Below are 21,164 nucleotides of genomic sequence, written 5' to 3' on the forward strand. Positions count from 1 at the left end.
AGGTGAGGAAGCCAAGAACTGGTAAGACAAATTTATGCCCCAAGGGCCAAGCCTCAGATCTGTCTGACTCCAAAGTCTCTACCGTCTACCTTAGAGCTTCACGCCATATATTACTGGCTACTCTTTGGAGAGTGGATCAGAGAGGGGCTAGTGCAGCATTTCAGATGAGGAAGCCTTGAACAAGCACAGAAGTGGAGGAATGAGAAGAAAGACTCAGGTCTGGGAGTCACTCTAAAAGTGGTCTCTGCAGGACCTGGGGTTGAGTGGGTCTGGAAAGAGAGGGAAGGAGTCGGCTGAGATTTGCAGGTGTCTGGCTCAGATGAGAGGTGAATCATGGACCCTGCTCTGGGCTGAGTTGTGTCTCCCAAAACTTATGTCAAGGTCCCAGCCCCCAGTACTCCAGAATGTAACTATGCTCAAAAACAGGGTCTTTAAGTGGTTAATGAGGTTAAAATGAGGTCATTGGAGTATGCTTTAATCCAATATGACTGCTGTCCTTATAGGAATAGGAAATTAGGGGCTGCGCACAGTGGCTCATGCCTGTAATCCCAGCACTTTGGGAGACCGACAGGCAGATCACTAGGTCAGGAGATCAAGACCAACCTAGCTAACACGTTGAAACTCTGTCTCTACTAAAAATACAAAAAATTAGCTGGGTGTGGTGGCAGAAGCCTGTAGTCCCAGCTACTTGGGAGGCTGATGCAGGAGAATCGTGTGAACCCAGGAGGCAGAGCTTGCAGTGAGCTGAATTGGACCACTGTACTCTAGCCTGGGCGATAGAGCGAGACTCTGTCTCAAAAAAAAAAAAAAAAGGAAATTAGGAAACAGGCATGGACAGAGGGAAGACCATGTTTAGAAGACATAGGGAAAAGATGACATCTACAAGACAAGGAGAGAGGCCTCAGGAGACAACCCTGCTGACAGCTTCTTCTTGGACTTTCAGCCTCCAGAACTTTGAGCAAATAAATGTCTGCTGTTTAAGCACCCAGGCTGTGATACTTTGTCATGGCATCCCTAGAAAACTAATATGGGGCCCACACCCAAGATTGAAAAACAAAGAAATGAACGAAAATGGAGTAGGCTGAGCTGAAAGTACTGCAAGGAGCATTCAGCTGGAAGTGAACATCACATCTGTGGACTAAGTCGGAGCTGAGACCAGATCCGTGAACGGTCCTCAGTAGGTGGGTATGGTGTGAGGCAGGGGAGTTAAAATTTTAGAACAGAAAACAGTGTAATATGTATATACCATGGACTACTACTCAGCTATAAAAAGGAACAAAATAATGTATTTTGCATCAACTTGGAAGGAGCTGGAGATCATTATTCCAAGTGGAGTAATTCAAGAATGGAAAACCAAATATCATATGTTCTTACTTGTAAGTGGGAGCTAAGCTATGAGAATGCAAAGGCATAATAATGATACAATGGTCTTTCGGGACTTGTGGCGAAGGTTGGCAGTGGAGTGGGGGATAAAAGACTATATACGGGGTACAGTGTACACTGCTTGGGTGAAGGGTGCACTAAAATCTCAGAAATTACTACTAAATAACTTATCCATGTAACCAAAAACCACCTGTACCCCAAAAACTATTAAAATAGAAAACTAACAAAAAACAACAACAAAAAAAACTTCAGAATAGATGGGAATCCAAGAGGAGCATGTGGAATGAGAAGAGTAGGCAGAAGGAAGGGATTGAGGACAGAATTCTCAGGGATAAACAAAGCTTAAAGATCAGCTGAAGGAAAAGAGTCAAGGACAGAACAGGCACTCAAGCCACAGGGTGCACCAGCTACGTATGGTGCAGCATAAACATTCTGTAAAAGAAACTTCGAGGCAACAATGTCATCCTTCCAATAAGATAGTTAAGGTAATGGCTAGATATTGGTCCTCAAATAATGTAACTAGACACTGTGGGACTGGGGAGAACCACCACAGCACCACATGGTGGGGTGCAGAGGGCAGAGAAGATGCGAACGGCCTGAAGCTGAGGGGTTAAGAATGCTGTCCTCAATAAGGTCAGCCAATAATGGAAGGCAAGTGATGGGACAGGGACTTACCCTCCATTCCTCCTGTTTCTGGTGAGAGAAAATTTCCACTGCATGGCCACCAAAGCAGGAAGTCCTACCCCTTCACTACCCCGTTGTAGCCTCCTTCTGGAACAAGTCCAACTCTCAAATTTGATTTTGCTGACTTGGTTGAAAGCTCAAGGGAAGAATCTGAAAGGGTCATTTAATGGGTCCTTAAAATCACCATGTGAAAGTGGAGCATTCTTGGACGCAGCAGAACTAAGGGTGTTTGGTTTTAGCTTGTTGGGGTTTGTTTTTGTCTTATTTAAGAGAAAAGACATCTGAACATTTTTCTGAAATCATGAGCCATCATTAGGAAGAAATTTGAGGTTATGGTGAAAAGAAAGATAATGGATAAGGCGGCAATATTTTCCAAAAAATGAAAATTACTCCAGAACACAGCAGAAAGAGAATCAGCTACAGAACCGAGCGACAAGAAAAGGTAAGTTTGAGGACTTACTGGGAAAAATTCTTTAGAACCTAACATTTCTCTATAATGTAGGAGGAAAGATAAACCCATTGAGAATCCCTGGGAGAGGCTGGGAGAGGACTGAAGCGGGGGTAGTTGCAAGGGGAGAGGACAGGAACTGAGGTGCTTAGACCTTTAGGGAGCTGCCCTGAGGGCCTCACTGAGGACAGAGGCTCCACCTTTTCTACTGCCCTTTCCACCACAGGGTGATTCTCTCTAGTACCCTAGTGTTTAAGAGACACAGAAGCCAAGGGGTGGGCCCCTCTGGGGCTGGATTTGGTGGGAGTGAATGCAGGCGGGCAGGAGGGTAAGGAGAACTAAAGGAGGAAGACCTGAGACAAGGGCGTCTGGCAAAGAACAGATGGGATGCAAAGCATGTGTCCTAGTTAGGCCAGGGAGGATAAATGTCCCTGTGTTCAGGCTCAGCAGGAGATGGAAGCAGAACCTATTGTGGTTAGGGGCCAGAATCCATCCTGGAATGGAGGGTCAATCAGAGAAGCAAATCAGGGCCAACCAGAAGTGGAAATTGTATCTCAGGGTTCAGCAGTGGCAGAAAGTGCCCTAACAAAACACAGGAGAGGTATGAAGACAACACTTCCTATGCAATCACTCAGGGTCCTCAGGCAGGGCTCTTGGTTTTCTACCCTAGGAGAGAGGGTCTTCCCAATGCAGGCCAGGGAAGGACAGTGGGGGAGGGCGGTGGAAATGCTGCTTTCCTGAGAAATGCAGGCTATTCATTGTCATGCAAATTGTGCTGCTTTTATGGCCTGAATGGTAGAGACACGGCATTTACCTCTGAATTACTTTCAGTGTCTGCAGTTATCAGATCTTAGAAATGAACAGCAGAATGTTTTAGGAATCGGAAACACTGATTTCTTTGTAAATCAAGTAACAATGTTTTGCCTACCACGACTGTGATCAACACTGTCTTAGTTCCTCCATTGCCTGGATGGCAACACATGACTCTCCAATTGAAAAGGAGAATTGACAGAAGCTGACAACCAGGGGGTTGACCAATGCTGAGCACCTCAACAGCTGGTGGTCACTCAGTCCCATGTAAGAAGGCGGCTAGTGTTTATAACTCATGCTATGACCTGAAATGTTTTTCCAGGATATTCTTCAAGTGTCACTTTGGGAAAAGAGAGAGTACTCCCAATTGCTTTTTACTTTGCTTCTGGCAAATTCTAATTACAAAGCCTTTATTGGGATAGGGATTCTTGATTTTTAAGTGGAAACTTCTTGGTCAGTCAGAATCAACAAACAAATGGAAAGAAGAACTTGAAGCTGCACAGATGAAACTTTCGGGGCCAAAAGGGGACCATCCATATAGAATCAACTGATTCCGTTGAAGCCAGTTCAGCAGAAATGATGTTGATGGGAGAAATCTAGTTAGTGCTTCAGTTTGGGAAAACAATTCATGTTTCCCTTTGGAAACAATTCAGTTTAATTGAGAAAAGCTAATGATGAGGACATCCTTTTTTTTTTCTACAGGACAGTCTTTTAAAGGCAAACTCTGATGGTTAGGTTGACTGTATTATTTGGCAAAATATTTGCATTGAATATATATACGTGTATCCATGGTTCTGCATATGTGATGAGTCTAAAGCAGTGGTTCTCAACTAGAGTTAATTCCCCCCTCCCAGGGAATACTGAAAAATTGCTGAAAACATTTTTTGTTGTTACAAGTGGGCAGAGGAGGATGCTACTGGCATATAATGATTATAAGTTGAAAATGCTGCTAGACATCCTACAATGCGAAGGACAAGACCCCCCATCCCACAACTAAGAACAATTTGGCCCAAAACATCAATAGTGCTGAGGCTGAGAAACTCTGGTCTACATAATTAGCCGGTATGTGGCAAAAGTCTACTAACTCTCAAGATTTCACCTTTGTACAAACTATCAAATAAATGCTTGGGGCAATGGATTACGCATGGTACATATACATCGCCTTTGTAGGTGAATGTGTATGTATATGTGTGTGTGACCACACTCACACATGAATGCACAGATATACAGTGGGATGCATTTCAGCTGATACACGTCAGGACTTTGTACACAGTGAACCTCAATTTGGATGGTTGTCACCATCTTCTGATTGCTTAGTGAGCAAGTGACCAAATTCTGGCCTGGAACTGAAAGAAGCCTTCTAAGGGTTTCTGGTTTCTTTAAAAAGAAATATACAGATGAAAAGGGGACAGGGATGTGGCTCTTCTTTGAGTGGATATTGCCACATGTGGATGCAATACCTGAAATTGCAGAAACAATTTTGCAACCACAAGCAGAGATGGCCTGAGGGCCCATCTGCCAGACTGTGGATGGCAGAGACTGCAGTGAATACTTGCCTCCTTATTAACTCCTGAGCCACTGAATGAATAAACCCTGATGATGCCTCCTACTAACTTCTAAGTATGTGAGTTGATACATTTGTTACATTTTTAATTGTCAAACTTTTTGGAGTTACCTATAGACAAACCAATTCTTTTATACAGTGGTTGAAAATTACATGCCATGTTAGTAATTTCCATTTCTAGACACATAAAAAGGAAGTTAAGAAGTAATGCATAGGACTCTACACATATCTCTGACAAGCTGTCAACTTTTGTAGACATTAAACAACAATATAGGAAAAAAAAACTCAGCTAGCTTCTATAAGTGGTCATATCAACATTAGCCATATTATCATGGTCTAGAGGGTTGGAAGTACCACTGCTCTTCCAAATACTAAATAGCCATATGATGTCCTTTTTATGATTAGTCCTGAACAAGCTACACTTTGATTTCTTTAGAAGATAAAGAATTCATTTTTATTTAGAGTGTTGTAGTTTGCTTTTGAATACCAAATCACCAGAAATCAAAAACAAATGAGGTGGGAAAGAGGGAGTGACGGAAGGCTTACCATTGAGCCATTTGGAGTTGTACTGCGCTGTGCGGAGAGGAGGTAAAATACCCAGGCTTCGGTAAATGGCAGGATCACGTCCTGGAAAATCCATGGCCGTAGCAGCATAGAGCTCCCCGCCAGCTGTGAGGAGCGCTGTGGAATTGTGCTGGGGACTGTAGGGACAGCGGGCCATGCCACTGATCTGATCGTGGATCTCAGTCAGGTTGCTCAACTGTGGGGGAAGATGAGGGGAAAAGCAGTTACCTCTGCACAAGCCCCTTTAGTGATGCTTATGGATCACATCCACCATAATCACAGTGATGCTTGTGTAACAGCCTCTCTGGGGCTCATGAGGAGAGATGACCCACTTTTACACTCCAACTGATGAAAACAGCCTGCTCCACTCATGGTAAGAGAGTCCATCAATCAGTCTCTTTCTCATCACTTTAGTTTACTGAACCTCATACCACTGAATACTCACAAAATAAGAAATAAGACCATTGTATATATGCCTTTGATTTATAATGCACAAGTATTGCATATTTTTCCACTTAAATTTAAAAACCAGTGTCAATATTTACAGAAATAGGATCACAATAAAGAATTACGTATAATTGCCTGGGCGCAGTGGCTCACGCCTATAATCCCAGCACTTTGGGAGGCCGAGGAGGGCAGATCACGAGGTCAGGAGATCGAGACCATTCTGGTTAACACAGTGAAACCCCCTCTCTACTAAAAACAAAACAAAACAAAAATTAGCTAGGCATGGTGGCAGGCACTTGTAGTCGCTGCTACTCGGGAGTCTGAGGCAGGAGAATCACTTGAACCTAGGAGGCGGAGGTTGCAGTGAGCCGCGCCACTGCATTCCAGGCTGGGAGGCGGAGCAAGACTCTGTCTCAAAAAAAAAAAAAATTATGTATAATTCTATCAATATAAGTGAACCAAAATATAATGAATAGCCCCGAAAAATGTATTCACAGGTAAGGATGTGTGGATATTCAACACTATGCGGCCCACATTTCCAATACTTTCGTTTTTTGTTTTTGTTTTTTTTTTTCAGTTTTCAGAGAGAGATCCAAGTGTCTTGAAGTCATTTCATACGAATCCAGTGTCCCAAATGCTGGATTCCCAACAATCATTGAATGAGAAAAGCTCTTGGGTACTGGCGGATTTTTTGCTCAATTCGGTTCTTGGTTCTCGCCTGAGAGGTATTGGAGCAGAAAGGCTCAGGGCCAGTAGGTGCAGGCACGCTGCTTGCTCTGCTATGAGATGTGTACCCGGTAAGTTCCTTCAGCTCTTTATGTCTCAGGTTCTTCTTTCATAAAAGGGAGCCCCACAGAGTAGCGATCTTGTGGGGCAGATGTTGAGGACTGAACCATGGCACTGGTGAAAGCGTTTCAGGGCAGGGTGCGGCACCTAGAGAGCTCCCTGAGCTTCACACCCCTTATCATCCATCTCCTCCCTTTATTTCCAATAACTGAATGCTAACCTGAAATCATGAACCGTAAAAGCAGATGGTCAATTAAGGTCTTGAAGAAAGGTGTGCAACCAGGGAATGAACATGTTTCTTCATGATATTCCCAGAGGAAGATTGCGTTTGTAACCTGAATTAGGAAGATTCCACATGTGTTCTACTGACCCTGCCATGCTACTGCTATAGTGTGAGCAGCTCAAAATTACTCCGTCAATGATTGCCAGGTTAAAGACAAGAAAGAGGGTCAGTTATAACTGGACTTTGCCTAGGGTTCAATTTCTTAGTTTGTTTATTTTTTTTTTACATACTTCTTATCCAATTTGTAGGCTAATTTTTTCTTCCCTACGATTGTGATTTTAGACCATTTTAATAATTTTAATAAATGTAAATAACAGTAACAGTATCTCTAAGACATCAAAGAATATGTTTAGGATTAATGTTTAAAGTCACTGGTGAGAAAAATGCTGGTTGAAATAATTTAGAAACATATTTAAGTTTAATTATATAAGTTATAATTAGTTCCAGTTATTTATCTCATTGATGGTCCTGATTAGAAATACATCAAGAAATCAAATACTTATTCAATTTGACAAAAAGTGCTTTTGAATTAAACAGCAACACCTTGGTGTATAGAAATTCATTTACAACTAATATTTTAATACAATGTTTGACCTCTTCTGATATTAAATTCTTTTGAGGCACAAAAGGAAGCCATACCGAGCGGTTGGTGCAGACAGGTGTGAATGCATTGGTCCCACAGGTGAATAACCGGTCGCCACCCACCAGAAGCACCCGGATGTAGTTCTGACATTCCTCCTGAGGGGGGGAAAAATATATATATATATATAATGAAAAACATGCTAACAAAGTCTAAGCACAAGAAGAATGGTGAGAATGAATACATTTTATCTAATAAATATGTAAACCATTAATAAAATGTAACTCATTAAAAAAAAAATAAACCTTTCAGATATTGACCAAAAAATAACAACAGAGTTATGAAACAATTTGATTTTTATCAAATAAATTTACTTGTTGCATCTGCACCTTGTTTGATAAAGAATATGAAGATAAACACATGTTCAATTAAATTCTCAAAGCATGCATCTAATTTTGACAGAACTGATTTCATTTTGAATTGTATCTGATAGTAGCACAAACACTAAATGGCCTTGGATGGCTATTAGGAAAATAAATAAAAGGAACCTATTAGATACTATTCGTGAAACAGTGCCTTGGAAAACTTCCTCAGGACTTTGAGAAAATGCTGCAAGTGCTTCTTGATCAGAAGGTCGCATGAGAAACTCGGTATGCAAATTGGAACAAATTTTACTTTATGGGATGAAACTGCATATTTTAAATACAGAGCAAGTATCTATATGCATTTTTAATTCATTGACTGAAAAGTGAAAATATGCTTAATGAGGAAAAGATGTTCGAAACATTTGGGACAAAACCCTAGGCTGAGGGATACTCCAAGAATGGAGTATTTTTGTGGTTGCCAATGTTCTTAGAAAACCCTGGGTATGGTCATAGCAGTGATGGACATGTGAGCTGGAGAGCTCCTCATTTATTCGGCAAGCATCCACTGAGTAGCTCCTCTTTGGTAGTCACTGGGTTAGAAGTCCCAATGCAGGCCCCCGGCAGAAAAATAGAAGTTCATGACAATGACCACAGAGCTGTCCATGTGCTCTAATGAGCACACACAGAAGAATAGCATATTACATAGCTCCAAAGGAATAGCGAAGGGAAGAGGTATCGAGAGGCCTCCTGAAAGAGCTGACAACTAAGTGTTAAATAAACTGAAAGATTTCGTGAGGCTTCCTGGAGGGGGTGCTTGTAGGACACCTGTCGGACTTTACTGAGCAAAGGAAGGAAAAGACTCCCCAAGCAAGAGGAGCAGACTGTGTGAAGGTGTCATGGCTAGAGAAAGCATGGCGATCTCCTGGTGTACAGAGAAGCTCACACAGAAGCCGAGGAGCCTGAAACAGGCCAGGTGTGCCCAGGTAGTGAGTTCACATGTTACTCCGAATGTGAAAGGAGCCATGAAACGTTTTGACTGCATGAAGTATTGATGAGTTCTCATGTTTTTCCACTAAAGAACCACTCAGAAACCAATTCACAGGATAAGCTGAAGATAGAAGCCTGGAGACAGGAAGCCAAGGAAGAAGTCACTTCCGTAACTCAGGCTCTCATCATTTTGTACCTAGACCAAGGTGGTAGGTGTGAAAGGACAAACCCAAAATAGTGAGCCAATTGCATGCAATGGCAAGTGAATGATGCACGAGGCATGAAAGATGCTGCATGATAACATGATGATTTGAATCACATCATGCTGGATATCAGGGGAATCTGGATGTAATGGCATAGCTCACCTTCTCTTCAACCAAATGGACCCTCATTCTAGATGAAAGTGTTAATTTCCCATAACCCAGTCTACTGCATAGCAGCGATACAGCAGCAATGCATAGTGCTAATTTTTGTATTTTCTTTACTAGAGACAGGGTTTTGTCATGCTGCCCAGGCTGGTCTCGAACTCCTGGGCTCAAATGATCCTCCTACCTTGGCCTCCCAAAAGTGCTGGGATCACAGGTATGAGCACCGCTCCTGGCTCAGATTGGCTTTCTAAATGTAAAGTGAAATACCAATGGGTGGATTATCCTCCTAACATTATTCCTAACAGTAATAGTAATCACTTATTGGAAGCTGAACTGAGGAAGACAGAAAACAACCACAAAGATCTAAGTAGACTTCAGAAGAATTACCAAATGCTTGTAAAGAGTAGACGGTGAATCTGGTAACTGAGAAAGGTACGACAGAGGTGGGAGGCTTGTCTTGTTTTGTTCCCTTTGGCCTTTATTCCCGGGGAAAGGTCAGGAGAGTTCTAAAGTGAAAGAACAAAACAAAAGACTTCAAAGAACCACAGAGTTCCTCCTTCCCAGGCTGAAGAGAACACAGGCAGGCCAGGGAAGAAACCAGAGGGGTACAGGAGCCTGTAAAGACAGGCAGCGTGAGGATAAAAGAAGGAAGCCTATGCCTGTCAGAGGAGACCCACAAAGACATCTTCCAGAACACAGGACAGAGCAAGCTGATGGATTTAATGGATGACACAGACATGTTAATGACACCATCATAAGGACTGGAATGGAAAATTACAAACAGTATAGAAGGGTGGGGATTTTGTTTGGTTTTTGCTGCTGCTTTTGGAACTCTTTTAAAAGCAAGGCAAGATGTAAAAGAACTTCTTTTAAAAAAAAAAAAAAAAAGCAAGAGCTTGCTACAAGGTAAACCACAAACAACATGGGCAAGGGTAAGTTGTTCCAGGAGAATCATCTGGATTGAAATGTGATTTCACAGCAGAGTTCTACAGCCCTGGTGAAGAGAAAGCAAGGGCCTCCAGTCAATTACGGAAAGGAGAATAACCAAGATATCAAATACGGTGTTTACATTAATTTCCCAAAGGAAGAACAAAGTGCAAATAAGACTGTAGGTTGTTTTCTTTAGTTTTTGTTTTCTGAGACAAGGGCTCACTCTGTTGTTGCCCAGGCTGGGGTGCAGTGGCTTAATCACAGTTCACTGCAGCCTCGACTGCTTGGGCTCCAGTGAGCCTCTCACCTCTGTCTCCCAAGTAGCTTGGATTACACGTGTATGCCACCACCTCTGGCTATTTTTTTCTTTTTTTTCTTTTCTTTTTTTTTTTTTGTAGAGACAAGGACTTATTCTATTGCCCAGGCTGGTCTCGAATTCCTGAGCTCAAGGGATCCTCCTGCCTCGTCCTCCCAAAGTGCTGGAATTGCAGGCATGAGCCACAGTGCCCGGCAACTGTAGGTTGTTAACATCCCTGATGACCACTCGCAAGCTTGATGAAGAACTGGCATGTTGGTCGGGATGTGTGATAACCATGGTAACCACGGTGCAGCAGTTTGCCAGGGAGGGGCAGGGCACCAACTGATAGTGTGAGAAAATCAGAGAAAAAGTAAATGAGGAAAGGGACATAATTATTTCAATGAGGGCAGAGAATGAAAGAGCATGTTCTGATCATCAAGACCATGTGAGAATACATGAAGACACTGGCTCTATTATTGGTGATGAGCCACATCGCCATGTGTCACTGGTGTGCTTCGCAGAACTGAGAGTGTGGGAAAAAAAAGAGGACGATGTCAGTGATCTGGATGATCAGGCAAGGAGGTCTGTGCAGAATCTTCATAAAATGATGGAGGGTGGCCCCAGCCCTACGGAACCCAGAGGAGCCTATGGCAATCAGGAGCTAATGAAGGAAGGTAATAGTGTAGTTGGCCCCAGCCTTAACTAGAGGTCTGCATTATCACCAATAATGGTAGGTGTGCTCATTCACTGAGTCCTACAGGAGCAATGTGTGGAGGTGGGTGGTATTTGAGTTTCTTCTTAACTGTCAAGGGCAGAACTCAGTCACCCAACTGGCTAAGGGCATCTCACATACTTCCCCGTTCTTACTCCCTTAAAGGCATCCTCGTGTTTCATTCACAGATTGTGAATTCCAGATGTGAATTCCAAACAAATTCATTTAAAATAATAAATGTTTTAAAAAGAGAGATTGGGACAAGTTCAACTGAAACAGAATGTGAAAACATAGGGAAAAAAAAAGTAGAAGTATTTAGCTTTTGAGCAGAAGATAAATTTGGGAACTGGACAGTCAATACTGTGAATAAAAGGAAATGAGTGGCTGGGCACGGTGGTTCCACACCTGTAATCCCAGCATTTTGGGAGGCCAAGGTGGGCAGATCACCTGAGGTCAGGAGTTCGAGACCAGCCGGGCCAACATGCAACATGAAACCCCATCTCCACTAAAATTACAAAAATTAGCCAGGCGTGGTAATGCATGCCTGTAATCCAATTGCTTGAACTCAGGAGGTGGAGGTTGCGGAGAGCTACTGCACTCCAGTCTGAGTGACACAGCGAGACTCCAGAGTCTCAAAAAGAAAAAAAAAAAGGAAATGAGTATCAGTTCTAGGCTGTGTAATAATTAGTCTCCTCTTGATGGTGTTTTGAAAACTCAAATTCTCTCACAGATCTACTGGCAACTCACTTTGCCAATCTCTGTTTCAAATGTGGCCTTTCCATGGGTTACCTGAACTTGCTTGAAGTACTGCTTGGAGTCACCTATTTTAAAGTAGAGTCATAATGTACAAACCCTTTAGGATATTCTTTTAAAGGTTTCTCTTATAAATCACCATACTTAAACGTCTATGATTTTCCTTTTCTCATCTAAGAATTTTTTCTTCTAGCCCATTTCCATACCTTAAAAATGGGTGAAGAGGATTTAATGAGTTCCGATTTTCCAAGAAGTCACAGTGCACATCTCCAAGGCCTCTAGTGGCTTGCTGTCACATGGCTTCTAGGGTTGATAATGAGAGTCATCTGTCTACATTTTGATCACGGCACTTGAACATTAAAACGACCCATGTGGGCCTGTGATCCACAGATGGATCAACCTTTCCTTCACTTCAAGGCAATTAATAGCCAAGGTGCATGGTTGCTGACTCATAGAAAGGGCTTTTAGATGGAGACTGGCCAATACCCACTTGGTCGCAAGGACACAAGGCCCAAGCCCCAGCACAGAAAGCACATTTTAGGGCTGTTTTCTTAATGAATTAATTGGTTTTGTCATATAGCATTTCATGATTTTTTTTTTAAACAGGTATGTTCTGTGGATCTCTCAGGTGTCTCATCAGCAACACCCAGCCCATCGCCCAACCCATTAATTTCAGGGAGGAAAAGATAAGGGTGAGAAGCTGACAGACTTTATGTTAATCATAGTGCTCAGAGTGAAAGCAATGTGTCCTCTTCATAATGTGTTAACCTTGTCAGCATCAAAGTACTGAAGAAAAGCAATTTATAGGAATTGCATGAGCCTTTCAAAGTGGAGCCCACATCAGCCTAAGTCATGATGACCTGGTGACTCTTGCAAAACCATACCTAACCCAATCAGATGCATATGTGTATATGTGTGTGCATATAAAGGGTGTGTCTATATAATTGTATACATGTATTACCTGTGAATATATGCACATGCATATAACAGATGCAATATGTAGAGATAAACACACACATACATATATTACATGCTATGTAATGTACAGTGTATTGATATATAAAATATACTATACTGTATATATATACATACTCTATTTTCTTTTTTTTTTTTTTTTTTGAGATGGAGTTTTGCTCTGTCGCCCGGGCTGGAGTGCAGTGGCCGGATCTCAGCTCACTGCAAGCTCCGCCTCCCGGGTTCCCGCCATTCTCCTGCCTCAGCCTCCCCAGTAGCTGCGACTACAGGCGCCCGTCACCTCGCCCGGCTAGTTTTTTGTATTTTTAGTAGAGACGGGGTTTCACCGTGTTAGCCAGGATGGTCTCGATCTCCTGACCTCGTGATCCACCCGTCTCGGCCTCCCAAAGTGCTGGGATTACAGGCTTGAGCCACCACGCCCGGCCCTCTATTTTCAACTGAGCTGACTTCATGGGAAACCTTTTTGGGCACCTCAATTTAAAAAAATAAAATTAGGTGTGCATAATCTAAGTTTAACCTAATGTTAGTATTTAACCTAAAGTATTCTCAATTTTTAAAGCAATTACACAAAATAAAAGCAGGGCTACAATGTGTCCCATGTACTGATTAACTCACAGCTTTCAAAATATTGGCACTTAGGTACAAAATGTCAAGATCCAGGCCTACACCAGCAGGTTCTCAGGTAGTATGTGTCGTGAGTTTCTTCTCCTATTCACTAGGAGTTTACCTCTTTAAAAGCATAATTTGACAACTTGGTGAATAGGAACATAGGACCTGACAGGGAGAACAATATACGTAGCTCTGGATTCTAATCAAAACTCTCCCACTAACTAGCAAAATAATTCTAGGAACTTGGTGTCAAAAATCCTGAAATGAGATCATGAACAAAAACTTTTGAAAATTACGAAGTGTAATAGAAGCATACAGCGGCTCTTTCATTCCCATAATAATCAGCTGTGTTTCCTTTGTACGGTTCCTAAATGTCAGAGTGGGAGGAACATCGGTTCAGACATAATAGCCCAACACACACAAGGAACTCTTGTTAGGTCGTGAGAGAATTGACTATTTGTGTTTAAAATAATATTTGTGTAAAACATACTTAAATAGTTATAGAATTCAATTTCTATAATGCTATGTCCAGAAGAACTAAATACAACAGGTTTTATTATAAGTTTTTGAATCCATAAAAACAGATTCCCCACCCCCACTTTTTTTTTTCCATGAAATATTTAAGCCATTGCAGGCAAAGGTACTCCCTCTTTTCCAAGTGAGCTGAGCATTTTCTAAATAAAATAGAACACAAACTTGACAAGGGCTTGGCAGCTTCAGTACCTACCTTCTTTTCAAACCTGACTCAAATAAAAAATCTGGATAACTTCTCTTGACCGTAATTCCCTAAATTATACTTTTAATGGATTACATGTGAAATTGTATCTGTGTCTGGACACAGACATCCCAGGGAAACAAGGGGAAATCTGTCATCTCTACTATCCTCCACTCTGCAGCAAGCTGAGGAATGCTCCCATCAGAGCACCAAGTGGGTACAGGCAGTGTCCTCCCTGCAGACCCAGCCACCTCCTTCCAGGCAAGCATTCCAGCTCGCTCTGTAGCTAAACGCATTATGTGTGGAAGCACAGACCACTTTTCTCAGAGTAGGAAATAAAACAACTTCAGTTTAAATTGCTGGCATTTTTCTCATTTCTGAGATGTCACATTTTGCATTATTCTTTTTATTTCAGGGAGAAGGGAAACTTTGTGATTCTGTTCTCATAAGAACTTCAGCATAAGCAAAACTACGAAACAGCTGAATTCGCCATCTAAGCTCATGACCACTAAGAAAAGTCTTAATGCCATTCACCCAAAGAGACGTTACCTAGCAGCTAAATTGACTGTGAGAATGTTCTCTGAATTGGCTCCTAGAACTGTCAAAATGGGGAAATGTGGGTTGTCTGAATTACGAGTTTGGGGGCAGTCCTTCGGAGGCTGTATTTGGCCCAGTTGCCCCTGTTCATAGGGGCTGCCTTGTTTCTTTCCCTTCTCTGTCCCAGGAGCTGGGCTTGGTCACCCAGGTTGGTCACATCACGGTCACTGTTCAGTTACTATGTTAAGAAAGAAAGAGAGATGCCAAATAAGAAAGAGGAACTTGTAAAGGTGGATGAAGATCCCTCTCCTCTCACCACCCATGCACCAGCCCAGTGCTGTCCAGGCCGACATGTTTGTTTAGCTACTGCATCATTTTTGTACACAGGAACTTCCAATGCACACAGCTCTGCTACATAAACTGAGTTCTACTTCAAAGCAGCAGAAGTTATTTAAACTCTGAGTTTATCAATATACTTAATGTAACCTAAAAGAATGTGTGATTCATCTTTCTCAGAGTACATGGTGCTTGACACTCATCTTCATCTGTCTTACTATATTAGTGTTAAAAAATCCACTCACCAATGCAGTTTGAGTCAATTAATAATTACTGATTTCCCATTATTTTTAATCCATTAAAACCCAAAGCATGTGAAACATAAAGGTTTGATTTTATTTGAAAATATTTGTTGCCCTCATTTGTTTTCTGTGTATCAAGAAAATTCAATTAAGTATAGTAACGATTGGTCTCCTCTATGAATCGAGAGTATATTACCTACTGGTCACAAAAGATGGCCTTTTCCTAATAGTTCTCTGGGTTCAATTTACTGAAGTTCTAAGCTCCAAACAACCAATGATCATGGCTTAAGGCAAAACGTGGGCTAGTTCTGCTTCAGCAGAAGCAAATTTTCACCCCAAGTAGAAATAATCAATTAGCAAAAGGCAACCACACAGATTCTTTGTAAATTATGAACTTCCAGACTATGAGGCTACATGACATAATCTGATGCTTTGCTTTAGTAGGAGAAGGAGTACAAGGAGACTGAAGCTCATAGAGGGGAAGGGAGTTAACTGTTAATTTTTTAAACGTCTTTGTAACAAATATATACATGTAATCTAGATGAAATATGAGAGCACTCTAGGAAGCATAAAAATAAAAATAAACAGTGTAAAAGTGACAAATAAATTTACAATTTTGGAAATCAAAGCAGGGATTCCCAACCAGGTCAATGTCTGGCAATGCGTTTCCTGCCATGTACAGAATCACTGCCATGTCGAAGAACAATCTGGCCCCAAATATCAATAATGACGAGGATGAGAAACCCTAAAGTTCACTGCCTGGTGTGGGCTTCTCATGTTCATCCACTCATCCAGTGGAACATCTTTAAACGTTCACCGTGGGCTGGGTGTGTTAAGATCGGATGAGGAAATAGCACTGGAACCTGGGAGAGGGAAGGAGGGTGGGGACCATCAGGTTTGGGCTATCAGCTAAACATTTTCAGAACAGACACTGATGAAAAGTGTGCATCAAAAATCTCTGTTGCTAGGTTGCTCAAACCTGAATAGTGCTTATTGGTGTGCCCATAGGACCCAGAAAGAAAGAAGAGGAGATGGAAGAGCAAAGTACCAAAAGATAAAGACAAGAAGAAAGAGGTGAGAAAAAGCAAGAGGGAGAGCTAGATCACTGTATTAGTCTGTCCTCACACTGCTAATACCCGAGACTGGGTAATTTTAAAGGAAAAAGGTTTAATGGACTCACAGTTCCACATGACTGGGGAGTCCTCACAATCACTGCAGAAAATGAAGGGGAAGCAAGACACATCTTACATGGCAGCTGGCAAGAGAGCTTGTGCAGGGGAACTCCCCTTTAAAACCATCAGACGTTGTGAGACTCATTCAATATCATGAGAACAGCACAGGAAAGCCCCACCCCCACCATTCAATTACCATCCACCAGGTCCCTTCTAGGACACATGGGAATTATGAGAGCTACAATTCAAGATGGAGTTTGGGTGGGGGACACAGTCAAACCATATCAGGTGTCACACGGAGCACCCCCTGGGAGGCACTGATATCCCCAGGCAAGGCCCACTGCAGGCCTTGAGAGCCTGGAAGGGTGGCGCTTGCATCAGTGAATCTTACTAGTTGAAACAAAGAAAACCATCTTTCCACCCCTCACTTCATATACGTCTGACTCTCCAGGTCCCATCTCATTCCTTAGTACAGGTGGTCTTATTTAAAGGACTGTGCTCTGACCAGTGAAGTGGGGCTGAGGGTGGAGACTCAAACACCACAGGTAGGAAAAAGGAAACCACTTAGAAATCACTTCTTCAAAAGTTCTATACATCGTTTCTACAAACTCACCAAGAAGGTTATGGGGGTCCCCAATGTGCGGGTTTTGTATTATTTATTTATTTTGGGGAGCATTTGAAGATACCAGATTCGAATTCTTTGACAATTGGAGTATCTCCTTATATCTCTGATTATCTATCCCAGAGGCCTTTTCTGAGGTTAAATATCTTCCAGAAAATAGCCTTCATCAATTCCTGCTTTATTTCCCCCTTGTCTCCAAGTGTTTCCCTGGCTAAGACTGCATCTTCCTCCTCCTCTTCTTCCTACTCCTTTATTCAGGGTTGGGAAACCCCATAACGAAGCTGGCTGACACCTGCCTCAGTATCTGATTCCCACAGCCATTCAGTTAAAAGGCAGGGAAGCAGACAATGAAATTGGGTAAAACAAGGTACATAACACTCTTTTATAAATACAGAAAGGGGAGGATCTTTTGCCAGTGCTCTCTGCTTTTGCTATAGTTTTTTCCCCAAGCTCTTGGTCCTGGGACCGACTTTGCAAGGCAAGCCCTCTTTTCTACTCTGTGTATAACTGCTGTCGTCTGTAACCCAAAGCATAATTCACCACTGGAAAAGTCCGTGCTCCAATAAAATGTAAGAAGATCACTAACAGAGTAAGACACAGTGAGCCTGTGCACAAGCTGCAGAAGAATTTCCTCAAGTTGATCATGAATAATTTTCTCAAAGACACATAGTCTTCCTGGAAAGGCAAAGAATCACGCATCTTTTTGAGCCAGACAAACATTTGAAAGAAGCCTGCAACATGTACAATTGCTTAAGAAACACATTTCCAACCTTAGCTATAAACTGTGCATTCTATAGGAACATGGGATGTAGATTTTAGTATGAAAAGAGAATTTATTATAAAGAATATGTTAAGATACATTATAAAGAATCAATCACAAATAATATTTTACATAATAATTTCATTTATCATATCATTACTTTCTAGATTTAGTTGTAAAGTATGAAAGAAGGAATTTAAAACATTTTAAAAATTCAGGCCCATATTTTTTCCAGTGCTATCAATCAATTAATTTCTTATCTTAGTCTAATAACATAAAGGACAAATTAGCTCTGATCTTCTTGTGTTCTGAATCCTTTTTGGAAGTGATTGATTATTGTGGTTAATCTTAATTAATATTGAAAACTTGAGGATATACCATATACATATTTTGAATCTTGCTTTTTTCACTTTTCATGGCATCATAATCAAGAATACTCTTCTTATCAATGTGCTTTATATAGTGCAGACTCCTTCAAAACAGGGTGATGGCTGCTCATAATTGCATCCTTACCTTTGATTTGCCTTTGCTGTAACAGGCCTTCTTGGTAGCTTCGTCACACTCCCATTCCACAGCCTGTAGAAAATACCAAGACAATAGCAGCTATCATGGTTTTGACTGAATAAAAGGGAAAATATAAATAAGGCACTGGTAACCAGATTAGGAAATATGGCTGCACCCTAGCAGCAACATTTTCACACTCAGAGAATTTACACCAAATACATGAAATTTATCCATGGGCTTAGATTTAGCTCTGAAATTGAGGAACAAGGACCTTCCCCCTTACTATTTGCTTTTAGGTAGTAATGATGTGATGTTTAGATCTAGTCACTGTTAGAAAAGAACTACAAGTTGGTAACTATGGCACTGATGGTAGAAATGATTGCTTCGGTGAAACCACAGAATAGACCCAGACGAGGCTTAAAGGAGAGGCCTTGAGACAAGATAATTTAAATATTCATTTTAACATTTATATTTTATTCAAATAATACGTCATTTATAAATAGTCATAGATAACGAAGAATGATTTTGCGTATCCTTACTACCAAGATACACCTGTAAATGATAATCAATCAATAGATAGCTCAGGCAAAGAACATAGCTAGGATTTTTCCCCCACAGCAGTCATTTTCATACTGTTATTAACTCTGACTAAATATTTAGAGCTACAGCTTTAAAATATTTTTTCTCAGAATTTCCAAATCTCACTTATGCTGATTAATTTGCTATGTGTGCTTTCACGTCTGATGCTAACTCACAAATGAAATATGTGATTAGTGAAGAACACAGACAGGGCTTGCTTTACAGAAAGGATGCCTGCAAACATCCATGGCCTAGCTCTCGTGAATAGTTTTTTGTGCAAATTGAGGCATCTGGGCTTTTCTTTTTTCTTTTCTATCATTGTATAGAGTGTGAACTTTTATAGGGTAAAAATATTTTCTCCATACTCCACACCTGTTATTACAATTATTTTCTATTTTACTATTAAAATTGGATTTCTGAAGGATCAGGAATGTGCAGTAATTCAATCATTAACAGAAAGACATTTTGAGATAGAGATTTTTTTCTGTTAATTTGAACTAATGTCAAATAATAAACTAAACCAAAAGTTACCTAGTGTCAAATCATATGAAGGAAAATAATGGCTTCACCCTTATTTCTAGTAGGAATTTTTTTTTCCTAATTATCCAAACTTGGGAGAATAATAAAGTCAGGCTAACACCATTCTCTAATATCTTCTGCCTTCCAAAGAATGTTACATAACAGAATTAAATCATAAAACACTGCATCTTGCATAATTTATGTTACTTGGCAAATGGGAGTCCATAAGAAAAGTATTCTAGAGAGAACCACTTCAGTATCTTGAAACCAAAATAATGATATAACTGTTTTCCCTTGTGCAGACTTGAAGATTTTCGTCAATGTCAACATCTGATAAGAGAATTTGTTAATTCCTCCTGTATTGCTTCCCTGTTCATAATGTTTGATGGCAACAATAAAGTCACAGCTAATCAGCATCTGATGCAAACACATGACTTGAATTCCATACCAGGATGACAAATATTTTCATGAAAAGCAATGACACCTCCAGAGAAAACAGCCTCCCATACAGTTGCATAGCTATATCCCCATGAAGTGCAGATAAAATAAATGAAAATAAATGCACTGTTGTTCATCTGATTTGACCTTCAGTATATTCCTTTCTTAGATCTCTTTACAAAATATCACTCTGTTGTTTGTATTTAAGTAGATATCCACCTCTTGGCCTTTACTTAAAACAGTATTGAGGACTGATTAAAACAGTATTGAGGATTGAAAGAATATGATATATTCTTTCAGCAGAGTAAACCTCATTATAACTTTGATTGTATATGGCCAGAGCATTTAGTATTACATGTCACCAAGAGGAACTGCTGTTAGACAATTACTAGGAAAACTACACAGTGAAATACTTTAGATAAAGAGTCATTCACGTGGCTTTCATTGGTCTAGTGATTTTGTTAAAAGTTAAATAATAATGTTCTCTTCCATAAACATGAAAGCTATGAAGAGAAGGATTAGTCCCAGGGCTAACGGAAAAGAATATTTACCAAATGCCATCAAAATTGTTCAGATCCTGCCGCTAAAATGGCAAACAAACAGCTTCACAAGTCTACCTAATGCCCAAACTTTATATTTTCAAGATAAATATTGGCCAAAGATTGAAAGGGAAAATAGGAGAAGAAAGAATGTGAGAGTTTTAAAAATATTTCATTACTTTATCCAGCATACCAAAAACCAACAACTGCTCTTACAAGTTTATTAGACCCATAATAAATAGGACAAATCTTACAGATTTTCTGAAGATAGTGATTAGAAAGAAAAAAAATTTATTTCCTAAGGCATTTTATTACAGTCTCACTAGCTTGCCTATAATATTCAAATCCAGAATTAATTAAAGACCATGATTGTACAGCTTTTCTGTTCACTTTCTACCTGAATAGAGAACAGGATAAAGGGAAATTTTATATTAAGAATGGAACTTTACTTATTCCAGAAGACAGCAGGAATATATACATATTATTGGATAGCACAGAATTTGAAAAGGAATAGAATGGAGAAAAGTGCCTTTTCCAGATTATACTAGAATAGGATGTTCCAGATTCATCCCATAGTGTCCTCCTATTCACTAGGTCAGTTAGACTTTGCCCATTTCATTAGTGGACAGACTTGAAACTTAAAAAAAAAAAAAAA

General features: G+C 40.7%; 1 protein-coding gene across 1 annotated transcript in view; it reads right to left on the reverse strand.

The window, feature by feature from the left end:
• Positions 1–21,164, reverse strand: part of SEMA5A (sema domain, seven thrombospondin repeats (type 1 and type 1-like), transmembrane domain (TM) and short cytoplasmic domain, (semaphorin) 5A) — a 372,837-nt gene that overhangs the window by 198,237 nt on the left and 153,436 nt on the right. Inside the window, exons 6-7 of the mRNA XM_011978059.1 lie at positions 7,609–7,707; positions 5,436–5,649 (exon numbers count right to left, since the gene is read on the reverse strand). Of these exons, the coding sequence (XP_011833449.1) occupies positions 5,436–5,649; positions 7,609–7,707 (313 nt within the window). The remainder of the gene's footprint in view (positions 1–5,435; positions 5,650–7,608; positions 7,708–21,164) is intronic.

This window comes from Mandrillus leucophaeus, unplaced genomic scaffold (assembly GCF_000951045.1).
Source record: "Mandrillus leucophaeus isolate KB7577 unplaced genomic scaffold, Mleu.le_1.0 Scaffold188, whole genome shotgun sequence".
Taxonomy (NCBI): Eukaryota; Metazoa; Chordata; class Mammalia; order Primates; family Cercopithecidae; genus Mandrillus; species Mandrillus leucophaeus.